The sequence below is a fragment of the Hetaerina americana genome, unplaced genomic scaffold (assembly GCF_022747635.1).
Source record: "Hetaerina americana unplaced genomic scaffold, ioHetAmer1.1.p SCAF_16, whole genome shotgun sequence".
NCBI classification, from domain to species: domain Eukaryota; kingdom Metazoa; phylum Arthropoda; class Insecta; order Odonata; family Calopterygidae; genus Hetaerina; species Hetaerina americana.
In genome coordinates this window covers 1,671,385-1,685,385 of record NW_027286719.1, presented here as the reverse complement: position 1 = coordinate 1,685,385, position 14,001 = coordinate 1,671,385, and the positions used below count along the sequence as shown (strand labels likewise).

The window sequence follows — 14,001 nt, the reverse complement described above, 5'->3', positions numbered from 1 at the left end:
TTATCACATCATTACTGTTTTGGACCAACTTTGTTAGGCTGCAAACCATTGTAATTACTTGATTTTTTACTTGCACATTTAACAAAAGAACTACAAATGAAATATGCCACACCTTGCAACAAGCTCCTTGGCCCTCGCCTCCACATCGTCCACGGTCAGGTCAACAGTGGGTAAACTGAAACGATTCAATACCTCTTATTAACCTTCACCCAAAAAGGTGGGACAACATTACACTTTTACAGAGAGATTATATTGAGGCGCAAAACTTCATTAACACCCAAGTTTCCACAGCTTTTTTCTTTGAACTCATGTGAAAGACTGCTGTAAGAACTGCCTTCATCTAATTAAGTTCAATTCATCACCCCTCAATTCATTGGCCTCGATGTGAAAATATACTTTTTAAAAGATGAAAATGGAGAATCTTTAATTCCACGCACGGAAGATCAACTGTCATATTATCTCACAGTCTGCCGTCATTAAAATATCCTCGAATCAACATTTGTTTCGCCAGCCCCACCACAGTTTAAGTTGATATCAAGTAATAAAAAAGGTGCTACATGGCATTGATATCCAAAGTATTCTACTGCTTTCTCAATTATGCATATTTTTATTACTCCTGGTTAAACTGAGCGCCTGCACAACCCTAGTGAAGTATTCTTTGTGCATTTATAAGCCTCAAATACAACTATTAATGGGTAAGTATTCAATTATTGTTAAATCGCAGCCTTACGTCTTCCTACATCACAGGATAAAACTCTCTTCAATTACATGACTCTTACAAGCCATATTAATCAGAGGAGACTTGCCATATTGTAAATGGAAGATCCCCCATCTGAGGCTGTGAAGAGGGCAACCAAGAAAACCATCATATTTCGTCATCATAATGACATCCCCACCCTATCCTACATCCAAACAAAACAATGCCTGCCGTTCATATAACGGTTGCCTAGCAACAGAGCTATTATTATTATTACTTTTTATTTGCCTAGAGATCACAATAAAAAATACCAGGTGGGTGGTGCATGAACATAATATAAGCCATATGAAAAAGGAGCAAAGACACAGGCCCAATTAAGACACACAAAAGAAATTATGCCTAAGTTACATAAATGTTTGGCACAAATCCATGAACATTGGCTGTAACACGGACATACAATATCAAATTCAGAAAAGTCATTGCTCACCAACATGAATCAGAGCATGACCATTGCTAGAAACCATAAGTATGAGAAGAATGATCTGGTACTTTCCCGGCGAATAATGTTTTCCAAGATTATTTGGGTCTCCCACCGGGTCCACGTTCGTAGGTGTGCCAAACCTACGAACGTGGACCCAGTGGGAGACCCGAATAATCTTGGAAAACCATAAGTATGAACTTACTGGTCAGGAATACTGTTGAGATATTCGTCAACCGAGCAGATCATATTGCGCTGTAGATATCTTTTTAACTATGCTTGAATGCAGGAGTTCCCTTTGTATCCTTGATACTTTTGGGTGGTTTGTTACATCTCATACCCATTTCATTCGGTCCTGATTTCAATGCTTTAGTTTTTATATTCACAATATGGATGTCATTCCTCCCTCTCATGTAATGATGATGATAGGCAGAGTTAAGAAAATAGTTGCTATTGTTATTTTTTATACATAGAATTAAAAGCATAACGTTGATGTACGGGAGTGGTATCAAATTTAATTCATGGAAAATAGGCCTTGATGGAGCATTGTGAGGTTTCCTGGCGATGATTCAAATACCTTTCTTTTCCATTTTGAAGATGGTTTGAGAAATAGCAGCCGGTGCCCACAATTTTATGCCGCAAGTTATATTACAATAAATCTAGAGCTCTAGAGAGAAATCTTACCCGATTGATGATATTTGGAATACCCGCCATTGTGCTATCTAGTTTGCCAAATAAGCCCCAAAAGACACGCCATTACTACGTTACCCAACGACGAAATATTCTACAGTGTCCTTCTATCGTATGGAAATTCCTACAACCACCGTTAAAAACATTGGCGCTCAAAACCCAAACAAAAGAATATGACTCATTTTAGAAATTGTTTTGAATGATCGTCAGATATTATTAAAGAAACTTTGCAAATGTCATTATTTACAAACATTCCCAAGTAAATAAGCCTCCTACAACATTACCAGGTCACTCACACCTCATTTACGTTCAAAAGAAATTCTGGGGATACTGACTACCTGAATTAGAAAATATAATCATAAAAACAATTAAATTATTGATCACATTATTACTGTCACTGGAGCAACTTGGTTAAGCTGCAAATTATTGTAATTACAAGAACTTGAACTAGCATATATATATATATATATATATATATATATATATATATATATATATATATATATATCAAAAGAATGAGGAATGAAAAATACCACACCTTTCCACTGAGCTATTGACATCACCTCCCACATCGTCCACGGTCAGGTCCACGGCGGGCATACTGAAATCATTCAATATGAGCAATAAATCTTCACTCCAAAATGTGCGACACAATTCAATTCAATACAACTTCCTAAATATTTAATAAAATTTCTCGGTCCCTTCACATCTTTAACCAAAAGAGGTGCAGAGCATTAGAGAAAAATATTTCCCAATGGATATTTTGATTACCCTGCGTGGCACTACCTGGTTTTCAAATGACCCCATGAAGGATAGAAGAAAAGATTTTAGTCTTTAACCCAACAGAGAGATATTCTACAGCGTCCTATCTTAGAGTGATTCCATCAACCGACATTAACAACATTGACGCTCAACAGTTAAACAAAAGAATATTACTTATTTTACAAACTTCCTTAATTATGTTCAAAAGAAACACCTGGGATAATGACTATTAGAATTGGTATATATACTTAAAAAACCAATTAAGTAACTTATCACATTATTACTGTTTTGGACCAACTTTGCTAGGCTGCAAATCATTGTAATTACTAGAATTTTTACTTGCACATTTAACAAAAGAACTACAAATGAAATATGCCACACCTTGCAACAAGCTCCTTGGCCCTCGCCTCCACATCGCCCACGGTCAGGTCAACAGTGGGTAAACTGAAACGATTCAATACCACTTATTAACCTTCACCCAAAAAGGTGGGACAACATTACACTTTTACAGAGAGATTATATTGAGGCGCAAAACTTCATTAAAACCCAAGTTTCCAGAGATTTTTTCTTTGAACTCATGTGAAAGACTGCCATAAGAACTCCATTCATCTAATTAAGTTCAATTCATCACCCCTCAATTCATTGGCCTCGATGTGAAAATATACTTTTTAAAAGACGAAAATGGAGAATCTTTAATTGCACGCACGGAAGATCAACTGTCATATTATCTCACAGTCTGCCGTCATTAAAATATCCTCGAATCAAAATTTGTTTCGCCAGCCCCACCACAGTTTAAGTTGATATCAAGTAATAAAAAAGGTGCTACATGGCATTGATATCCAATGTATTCTACTGCTTTCTCCATTATGCATATTTTTATTACTCCTGGTTAAACTGAGCGCCTGCACAACCCTAGTGAAGTATTCTTTGTGCATTTATAAGCCTCAAATACAACTATTAATGGGTAAGCATTCAATTATTGTTAAATCGCAGCCTTACGTCTTCCTACATCACAGGATAAAACTCTCTTCAATTACATGACTCTTACAAGCCATATTAATCAGAGGAGACTTGCCATATTGTAAATGGAAGATCCCCCATCTGAGGCTGTGAAGAGGGCAACCAAGAAAACCATCATATTTCGTCATCATAATGACATCCCCACCCTATCCTACATCCAAACAAAACAATGCCTGCCGTTCATATAACGGTTGCCTAGCAACAGAGCTATTATTATTATTACTTTTTATTTGCCCAGAGATCACAATAAAAAATACCAGGTGGGTGGTGCATGTACATGATATAAGCCATATGAAAAAGGAGCAAAGACACAGGCCCAATTAAGACACACAAAAGAAATTATGCCTAAGTTACATAAATGTTTAGCACAAATCCATGAACATTGGCTGTAACATCCACATACAATATCAAATTCAGAAAAGTCATTGCTCACCAACATGAATCAGGGCATTACCATTGCTAGAAACCATAAGTATGAGAAGAATGATCTGGTACTTTCCCGGCGAATAATGTTTTCCAAGATTATTTGGGTCTCCCACCGGGTCCACGTTCGTAGGTGTGCCAAACCTACGAACGTGGACCCAGTGGGAGACCCGAATAATCTTGGAAAACCATAAGTATGAACTTACTGGTCAGGAATACTGTTGAGATATTCGTCAACCGAGCAGATCATATTGCGCTGTAGATATCTTTTTAACTATGCTTGAATGCAGGAGTTCCCTTTGTATCCTTGATACTTTCGGGTGGTTTGTTACATCTCATACCCATTTCATTCGGTCCTGATTTCAATGCTTTAAATTTTATATTCCCAATATGGATGTCATTCCTCCTTCTCATGTAATGATGATGATAGGCAGAGTTAAGAAAATAGTTGCTATTGTTATTTTTTATACGTAGAATTAAAAGCATAACGTTGATGTACGGGAGTGGTAGCCAATTTAATTCATGGAAAATAGGCCTTGATGGAGCATTGTGAGGTTTCCTGGCGATGATTCAAATACCTTTCTTTTCCATTTTGAAGATGGTTTGAGAAATAGCAGCCGGTGCCCACAATTTTATGCCGCAAGTTATATTACAATAAATCTAGAGCTCTAGAGAGAAATCTTACCCCATTGATGATATTTGGAATACCCGCCATTGTGCTATCTAGTTTGCCAAATAAGCCCCAAAAGACACGCCATTACTACGTTACCCAACGACGAAATATTCTACAGTGTCCTTCTATCGTATGGAAATTCCTACAACCACCGTTAAAAACATTGGCGCTCAAAACCCAAACAAAAGAATATGACTCATTTTAGAAATTGTTTTGAATGATCGTCAGATATTATTAAAGAAACTTTGCAAATGTCATTATTTACAAACATTCCCAAGTAAATAAGCCTCCTACAACATTACCAGGTCACTCACACCTCCTCAATTACGTTCAAAAGAAATTCTGGGGATACTGACTACCTGAATTAGAAAATATAATCATAAAAACAATTAAATTACTGATCACATTATTACTGTCACTGGAGCAACTTGGTTAAGCTGCAAATTATTGTAATTACAAGAACTTGAACTAGCATATATATATATATATATATATATATATATATATATATATATATATATATATATATATATATATATATATATATATATATCAAAAGAATGAGAAATGAAAAATACCACACCTTTCCACTGAGCTATTGACATCACCTCCCACATCGTCCACGGTCAGGTCCACGGCGGGCATACTGAAATCATTCAATATGAGCAATAAATCTTCACTCCAAAATGTGCGACACAATTCAATTCAATACAACTTCCTAAATATTTAATAAAATTTCTCGGTCCCTTCACATCTTTAACCAAAAGAGGTGCAGAGCATTAGAGAAAAATATTTCCCAATGGATATTTTGATTACCCTGCGTGGCACTACCTGGTTTTCAAATGACCCCATGAAGGATAGAAGAAAAGATTTTAGTCTTTAACCCAACAGAGAGATATTCTACAGCGTCCTATCTTAGAGTGATTCCATCAACCGACATTAACAACATTGACGCTCAACAGTTAAACAAAAGAATATTACTCATTTTACAAACTTCCTTAATTATGTTCAACAGAAACACCTGGGATATTGACTATTAGAATTGGTATATATACTTAAAAAACCAATTAAGTAACTTATCACATCATTACTGTTTTGGACCAACTTTGCTAGGCTGCAAACCATTGTAATTACTTGAATTTTTACTTGCACATTTAACAAAAGAACTACAAATGAAATATGCCACACCTTGCAACAAGCTCCTTGGCCCTCGCCTCCACATCGTCCACGGTCAGGTCAACAGTGGGTAAACTGAAACGATTCAATACCACTTATTAACCTTCACCCAAAAAGGTGGGACAACATTACACTTTTACAGAGAGATTATATTGAGGCGCAAAACTTCATGAACACTCAAGTTTCCACAGCTTTTTTCTTTGAACTCATGTGAAAGACTGCCGTAAGAACTGCATTCATCTAATTAAGTTCAATTCATCACCCCTCAATTCATTGGCCTCGATGTGAAAATATACTTTTTAAAAGATGAAAATGGAGAATCTTTAATTCCACGCACGGAAGATCAACTGTCATATTATCTCACAGTCTGCCGTCACTAAAATATCCTCGAATCAAAATTTGTTTCGCCAGCCCCACCACAGTTTAAGTTGATATCAAGTAATAAAAAAGGTGCTACATGGCATTGATATCCAATGTATTCTACTGCTTTCTCCATTATGCATATTTTTATTACTCCTGGTTAAACTGAGCGCCTGCACAACCCTAGTGAAGTACCCTTTGTGCATTTATAAGCCTCAAATACAACTATTAATCAGTAAGCATTCAATTATTGTTAAATCGCAGCCTTACGTCTTCCTACATCACAGGATAAAACTCTCTTCAATTACATGACTCTTACAAGCCATATTAATCAGAGGAGACTTGCCATATTGTAAATGGAAGATCCCCCATCTGAGGCTGTGAAGAGGGCAACCAAAAAAACCATCACATTTTGTCATCATAATGACATCCCCACCCTATCCTACATCCAAACAAAACAATGCCTGCCATTCATATAACGATTGCCTAACAACAGAGCTATTATTATTATCACTTTTTATTTGCCCAGAGATCACAATAAAAAAATACCTGGTGGGTGGTGCATGTACATGATATAAGCCATATCAAAAAGGAGCAAAGACACAGGCCCAATTAAGACACACAAAAGAAATTATGCCTAAGTTACATAAATGTTTGGCACAAATCCATGAACATTGGCTGTAACACGGACATACAATATCAAATTCAGAAAAGTCATTGCTCACCAACATGAATCAGAGCATGACCATTGCTAGAAACCATACGTATGAACTTACTGGTCAGGAATACTGTTGAGATATTCGTCAACCGAGCAGATCATATTGCACTGTAGATATCTTTTTAACTATGCTTGAATGCAGGAGTTCCCTTTCTATCCTTGATACTTATGGGTGGTTTGTTACATCTCATACCCATTTCATTCGGTCCTGATTTCAATGCTTTAGTTTTTATATTCCCAATATGGATGTCATTCCTCCCTCTCATGTAATGACGATGATAGGCAGCGTTAAGAAAATAGTTGCTATTGTTATTTTTTATGCATAGAATTAAAAGCATAACGTAGATGTACGGGAGTGGTAGCCAATTTAATTCATGGAAAATAGGCCTTGATGGAGGATTGTGAGGTTTCCTGGCGACGATTCTAATACCTTTCTTTTGCATTTTAAAGATGGTTTGAGAAATAGCAGCCGATGCCCACAATTTTATGCCGCAAGTTATATTACAATAAATCTAGAGCTCTAGAGAGAAATCTTACCCGATTGATGATATTTGGAATACCCGCCATTGTGCTATCTAGTTTGCCAAATAAGCCCCAAAAGACACGCCTTTACTACGTTACCCAACGACGAAATATTCTAGTGTCCTTCTATCGTAGGGAAATTCCTACAACCACCGTTAAAAACATTGGCGCTCAAAACCCAAACAAAAGAATATGACTCATTTTAGAAATTGTTTTGAATGATCGTCAGCTATTATTAAAGAAACTTTGCAAATGTCATTATTTACAAACATTCCCAAGTAAATAAGCCTCCTACAACATTACCAGGTCACTCACACCTCATTTACGTTCAAAAGAAATTCTGGGGATACTGACTACCTGAATTAGAAAATATAATCATAAAAACAATTAAATTACTGATCACATTATTACTGTCACTGGAGCAACTTGGTTAAGCTGCAAATTATTGTAATTACAAGAACTTGAACTAGCATATATATATATATATATATATATATATATATATATATATATATATATATATATATATATATATCAAAAGAATGAGGAATGAAAAATACCACACCTTTCCACTGAGCTATTGACATCACCTCCCACATCGTCCACGGTCAGGTCCACGGCGGGCATACTGAAATCATTCAATATGAGCAATAAATCTTCACTCCAAAATGTGCGATACAATTCAATTCAATACAACTTCCTAAATATTTAATAAAATTTCTCGTTCCCTTCACATCTTTAACCAAAAGAGGTGCAGAGCATTAGAGAAAAATATTTCCCAATGGATATTTTGATTACCCTGCGTGGCACTACCTGGTTTTCAAATGACCCCATGAAGGATAGAAGAAAAGATTATAGTCTTTAACCCAACAGAGAGATATTCTACAGCGTCCTATCTTAGAGTGATTCCATCAACCGACATTAACAACATTGACGCTTAACAGTTAAACAAAAGAATATTACTTATTTTACAAACTTCCTTAATTATGTTCAACAGAAACACCTGGGATAATGACTATTAGAATTGGTATATATACTTAAAAAACCAATTAAGTAACTTATCACATCATTACTGTTTTGGACCAACTTTGCTAGGCTGCAAACCATTGTAATTACTTGAATTTTTACTTGCACATTTAACAAAAGAACTACAAATGAAATATGCCACACCTTGCAACAAGCTCCTTGGCCCTCGCCTCCACATCGCCAACGGTCAGGTCAACAGTGGGTAAACTGAAACGATTCAATACCTCTTATTAACCTTCACCCAAAAAGGTGGGACAACATTACACTTTTACAGAGAGATTATATTGAGGCGCAAAACTTCATGAACACTCAAGTTTCTACAGCTTTTTTCTTTGAACACATGTGAAAGACTGCCGTAAGAACTGCATTCATCTAATTAAGTTCAATTCATCACCCCTCAATTCATTGGCCTCGATGTGAAAATATACTTTTTGAAAGATGAAAATGGAGAATCTTTAATTCCACGCACGGAAGATCAACTGTCATATTATCTCACAGTCTGCCGTCACTAAAATATCCTCGAATCAACATTTGTTTTGCCAGCCCCACCACAGTTTAAGTTGATATCAAGTAACAAAAAAGGTGCTGCATGGCATTGATATCCAATGTATTCTACTTCTTTCTCCATTATGCATATTTTTATTACTCCTGGTTAAACTGAGCACCTGCACAACCCTAGTGAAGTATTCTTTGTGCATTTATAAGCCTCAAATACAACTATTAATGGGTAAGCATTCAATTATTGTTAAATCGCAGCCTTACGTCTTCCTACATCACAGGATAAAACTCTCTTCAATTACATGACTCTTACAAGCCATATTAATCAAAGGAGACTTGCCATATTGTAAATGGAAGATCACCCATCTGAGGCTGTGAAGAGGGCAACCAAGAAAACCATCACATTTCGTCATCATCATGACATCCCCACCCTATCCTACATCCAAACAAAACAATGCCTGCTGTTCATATAACGGTAGCCTAACAACAGAGCTGGATCTTAAAATACTCATCAGGGAGCATCTCTGAATTATCTTATATTTTTAATGGAAACCCATAAGCCCTCCAAAACATATAGCACTGGAGGTTTCACAAAAACACAGCTTAATAGTATGGTCTACTCAAATTCTTTTAAGAAAATACTCAATTTAAAGAGTGTTTTTTCAGATTAAATAATCACAATCATTACTAAAGGGAGTACATATCAGTCCATATGAAACAAATTCAAATGAGTTATACAGGGCTCATAACCTATACTTCTCCAAGCAGTGCCACTTATTATTGTTTCTTACAAGGTATTAAATTTTAGTGACCTTATACTTTCATCAAATGAGGCACACCTTTGTTGGCATTTTATGGCATTTACTAACATTTGTACAAAATGAGAAATTTGTTCATAATGACTACGGCCAATTTACGAAGTTTCGCCATCAGGGCACACGTTCCCAAAATATACATTAACACTTAAAATTTCTCGTTGATTTCACTTCTTAATTGAAAAAAATCACGGAAAACATTAGAGCCGAATATTTTCTAATATTACTCCATTACCCAGCAACTCAGAACATAGCTCGACAATTAAATTAAAATCTTGCATTCAAAGTTTTTTAAGGTCCTCTTTTCATAACTAAGTATAATAATAGTGTAGTTTCCAATGTATCAGAAGACTTGTACGTCGCATATGGTGCCTTTGAGATATATTTTTCGCACTGACATTTCCTAAATATGGGCCATAACAGCAAATGTTACCACATATGTCTGGCTAATATTATATCTGAAATAAAAATAAAATGCTTATCATCAGAGCGAAATACTTTCTCATGGATATTTTGGTTAAATAAAAACGTAAGACAAAGCTCGAAAAATGACCGGCAAAAAGAAGACACGACTGTCGTCCTTCACCCTACGACAAGATATTTCGTAGTGAATCTTAGAAGAATCCCTATAACCACCGTTCAAAACGTCGAAAAGCTCCCGCTCAACATCCAAACAAAAGAATATTACTTACTTTAAAATCTATTTTGAATGACTCTCAGATATTACAGATATAGCAGTCACTACGTAACGTTTTTATCACTGTTGACCCACTCCCGACTACACAAAGTTATTACAACATTAGACCTTTTCTGTTATATTGCCTCAATTCGTCCAACTTCTTTGCACACTCGTTTACGATGACTTTCATGGTTGCATGAAAGTAACCAAATTACACTCAACACCGAACCTACTTAATGTTTAAGTAAATACCATGGAATACACTTGTTACCAATGCAATACACCAAACCATCTACGCATTTGGTAACAAAAATTACAGATAACCAGAACACTTAATCACTCCTCACATGCATTACTATCTGAACCTGCTCTGCAAAAGAAAAATAAATCCACATGCCTTTGAATGCTACAAAACGTAATTGTCTTCAGCATAACTATCAGGTAATGTTATTGTCTTAGCGCTTTGCGATAAAACACATTGCCGCGTTTTTCAAGCAAAAAAATTCAAACAAACTTCACCTTTTCGTTTCTGAAACCTTATCGGCCACATGGCCGCTGTTTTTCTCTAATTCCTCCGACTGTTCAAGTCCCGACATGTCTGCCATTAATTCTGAATGAGTTCAAGTCTATCACCCAATTAATAGGATGAACAGTTTCAGCTTTCCGATCTGGAAACTATATATTAATACGGCATGAAAACCCACACGGTAATAACGATTCTCTATTCCACCATTATCCGTACAACTTGAAATCATCAAGGGAAGATGGAACCCTGGTAGCTTCAAAAAATCGGCCGCCGCGCCACGGGGATTCTACAAACTACGCCGCAACCCACAACTTACCGCGTTTTCAAGACCCAAAGACGGTTGCGATTTTTTAAAGACCTATTTGTAAATTGAAAAAAGGCGAAAATTGCGTGATTTCCAAAAATAAATGCTAAATTAATATGAGAACCAGAGCCTCTGATTTAATGGCCACGTTAACAGAGTCCATTCATAATTTCCTCCGCCAACAAGAAATAATCCAAAAAGCACAATTCAATTATTCGGCTAAGTAACGCAAAGATTCTCAAACTGATTCCTGCGCTTCTTATCAGTCAGCATAAAATTTCAAGCGTCAGCATCATTTGCAGTTGCCCTTCGTTTTTAAAATTTCGCCATAAACGTATGCATGCATTACAGCTCCTACATTAAGCCTTCCGTTAAAATATAATCGAGGAGCTAATAGCTCCAGTGAGACGTTGGACCCTACACTTTTATCACACCTCTCCAATGCCCATGCTTGTTGCTTATTATTTCACGTGAGATCAGAAATAATCATCAGAATTCAAAACCAAACTGCCATTTTTGGCACACGAAAGTAGCATGTCTAGGACCGACGAATGATAAAATGGTCGAAGGCAAGGAGAAACATGTATGGAGGCAGTCACTGATAGAATAATATTGGAATGAGAATCCTAAATTTTAAAGCGGAACGCCGAGGTGATTTCCATTCTCTGATTGAGAAAAGAAATTTGATGCCCATCAACACCAAGTTTGTCGACTTGAAGAACCCCGCAAAACCCTGCGGGCCAACGACCGCATCCCCATCTATAAGTTTACCTCAAACTAATCTAAATGCTTTCCCGCCAAATATGGGTTAAGAACTTCTACGAACACGTAGGTCTTGGTTTCTCTCCTACTTCTCTGCACACGCCACAGAGGGTTTTAATTAACCTTTAAATTCACCATTGGCACATGCAAATTTCTTCCTCGAGACACGAATAAATATCAATGGGAGCACACCATCACCGAAGAGCCACTTACAACACTTACGCTGTGACATCCTCGAAACGTCAACATATCAAAAAGCAATCCTCCGCAAATAATAACGCACTTCATCTAACAATGAGCTCTTACAATTACTGTACTGTACAGTAGATTATTAACCACAATTACTTTAACAACACAAGCGGTTGACAACTAAGCTACCGGGAACCGTCATTTTCACTCGGGCACAACGCTCGCAAAGTATCATTCCGTTTCGAGTCGTCGGATGGCATACAACTGACTAATTTACAAAAATCCCCGCAAACTACCCGAAGTTTCAAGAAATACACCGGAATAGGCTACAACCTATGCATGAAGACCGATTTACCATTTCGGCATGATGTCACGAAAATGGCAGAAAAACTAGTGAACTTAAACACTCCTCATTACGCGCTACTATATGTACCCGCTCTGAAAGGTAAAACAATACGTTCTAGACATTTAGTAGCTACAAAAAAACTGTCATGAGCATAACTATTACATAATGTTGCCGTCTTAGCTCTTAACAATAACGAACACATTGCCGCGTAGATCAAGAAAAACAGTTCAAAATGGTTTCACCTTTTCGTTCTCGACCCCTTATCTGCCTCATGGCGGCTCCGTCTTCTATTTCTAATCCTCTCTGCAGGTCTCGGCATGACTGTGTGAAGACGACCACTTTTACTACTGATTGAGAATTAACGCTTGCAGCTTTCCGATCTGGAAACTATGTATTAATAAGGCATGAAAACCCACTCCGTAATGACGATTCTCTATCCCACTATTAACCGTACAACTTGAAATCATCAAGGGAAGATGGAACCCTGGTAGCTTCAAAAAATCGGCCGCCGCGCCACGGGGATTCTACAAACTACGCCGCAACCCACAACTCACCGCGTTTTCAAGACCCAAAGACGGCTGCGATTTTTTAAAGACCTATTTGTAAATTGAAAAAAGGCGAAAATTGCGTGATTTCCAAAAATAAATGCTAAATTAATATGAGAACCAGAGCCTCTGATTTAATGGCCACGTTAACAGAGTCCATTCATAATTTCCTCCGCCAACAAGAAATAATCCAAAAAGCACAATTCAATTATTCGGCTAAGTAACGCAAAGATTCTCAAACTGATTCCTGCGCTTCTTATCAGTCAGCATAACATTTCAAGCGTCAGCATCATTTGCAGTTGCCCTTCGTTTTTAAAATTTCGCCATAAGCGTATGCATGCATTACAGCTCCTACATTAAGCCTTCCGTTAAAATATAATCGAGGAGCTAATAGCTCCAGTGAGACGTTGGACCCTACACTTTTATCACACCTCTCCAATGCCCATGCTTGTTGCTTATTATTTCACGTGAGATCAGAAATAATCATCAGAATTCAAAACCAAACTGCCATTTTTGGCACACGAAAGTAGCATGTCTACGACCGACGAATGATAAAATGGTCGAAGGCAAGGAGAAACGTGTATGGAGGCAGTCACTGATAGAATAATATTGGAATGAGAATCCTAAATTTTAAAGCGGAACGCCGAGGTGATTTCCATTCTCTGATTGAGAAAAGAAATTTGATGCCCATCAACACCAAGTTTGTCGACTTGAAGAACCCCGCAAAACCCTGCGGGCCAACGACCGCATCCCCATCTATAAGTTTGCCTCAAACTAATCTAAATGTTTTCC

General features: G+C 37.0%; 1 protein-coding gene across 4 annotated transcripts in view; it reads right to left on the bottom strand.

Moving 5' to 3' along the window:
• LOC139687027 (H/ACA ribonucleoprotein complex non-core subunit NAF1) overlaps positions 1 to 13,090 on the bottom strand; it is a 31,639-nt gene extending 18,549 nt beyond the window's left edge. The window contains exons 1-8 of one of the 4 annotated variants that reach the window (XM_071584128.1): positions 12,907 to 13,090; positions 8,690 to 8,752; positions 8,085 to 8,147; positions 5,932 to 5,994; positions 5,327 to 5,389; positions 3,009 to 3,071; positions 2,404 to 2,466; positions 113 to 175 (exon numbers count right to left, since the gene is read on the bottom strand). In XM_071584128.1, coding sequence (XP_071440229.1) covers positions 113 to 175; positions 2,404 to 2,466; positions 3,009 to 3,071; positions 5,327 to 5,389; positions 5,932 to 5,994; positions 8,085 to 8,147; positions 8,690 to 8,752; positions 12,907 to 12,983 — 518 coding nt within the window. In that variant the 5' untranslated portion in view covers positions 12,984 to 13,090. Of the gene's footprint in view, positions 1 to 112; positions 176 to 2,403; positions 2,467 to 3,008; positions 3,072 to 5,326; positions 5,390 to 5,931; positions 5,995 to 8,084; positions 8,148 to 8,689; positions 8,753 to 11,056; positions 11,307 to 12,906 lie in introns of those variants that run through there. The other 3 variants (XM_071584127.1, XM_071584129.1, XM_071584130.1) reach the window with 3 other exon arrangements.
• Positions 13,091 to 14,001: the final 911 nt, after the last annotated feature.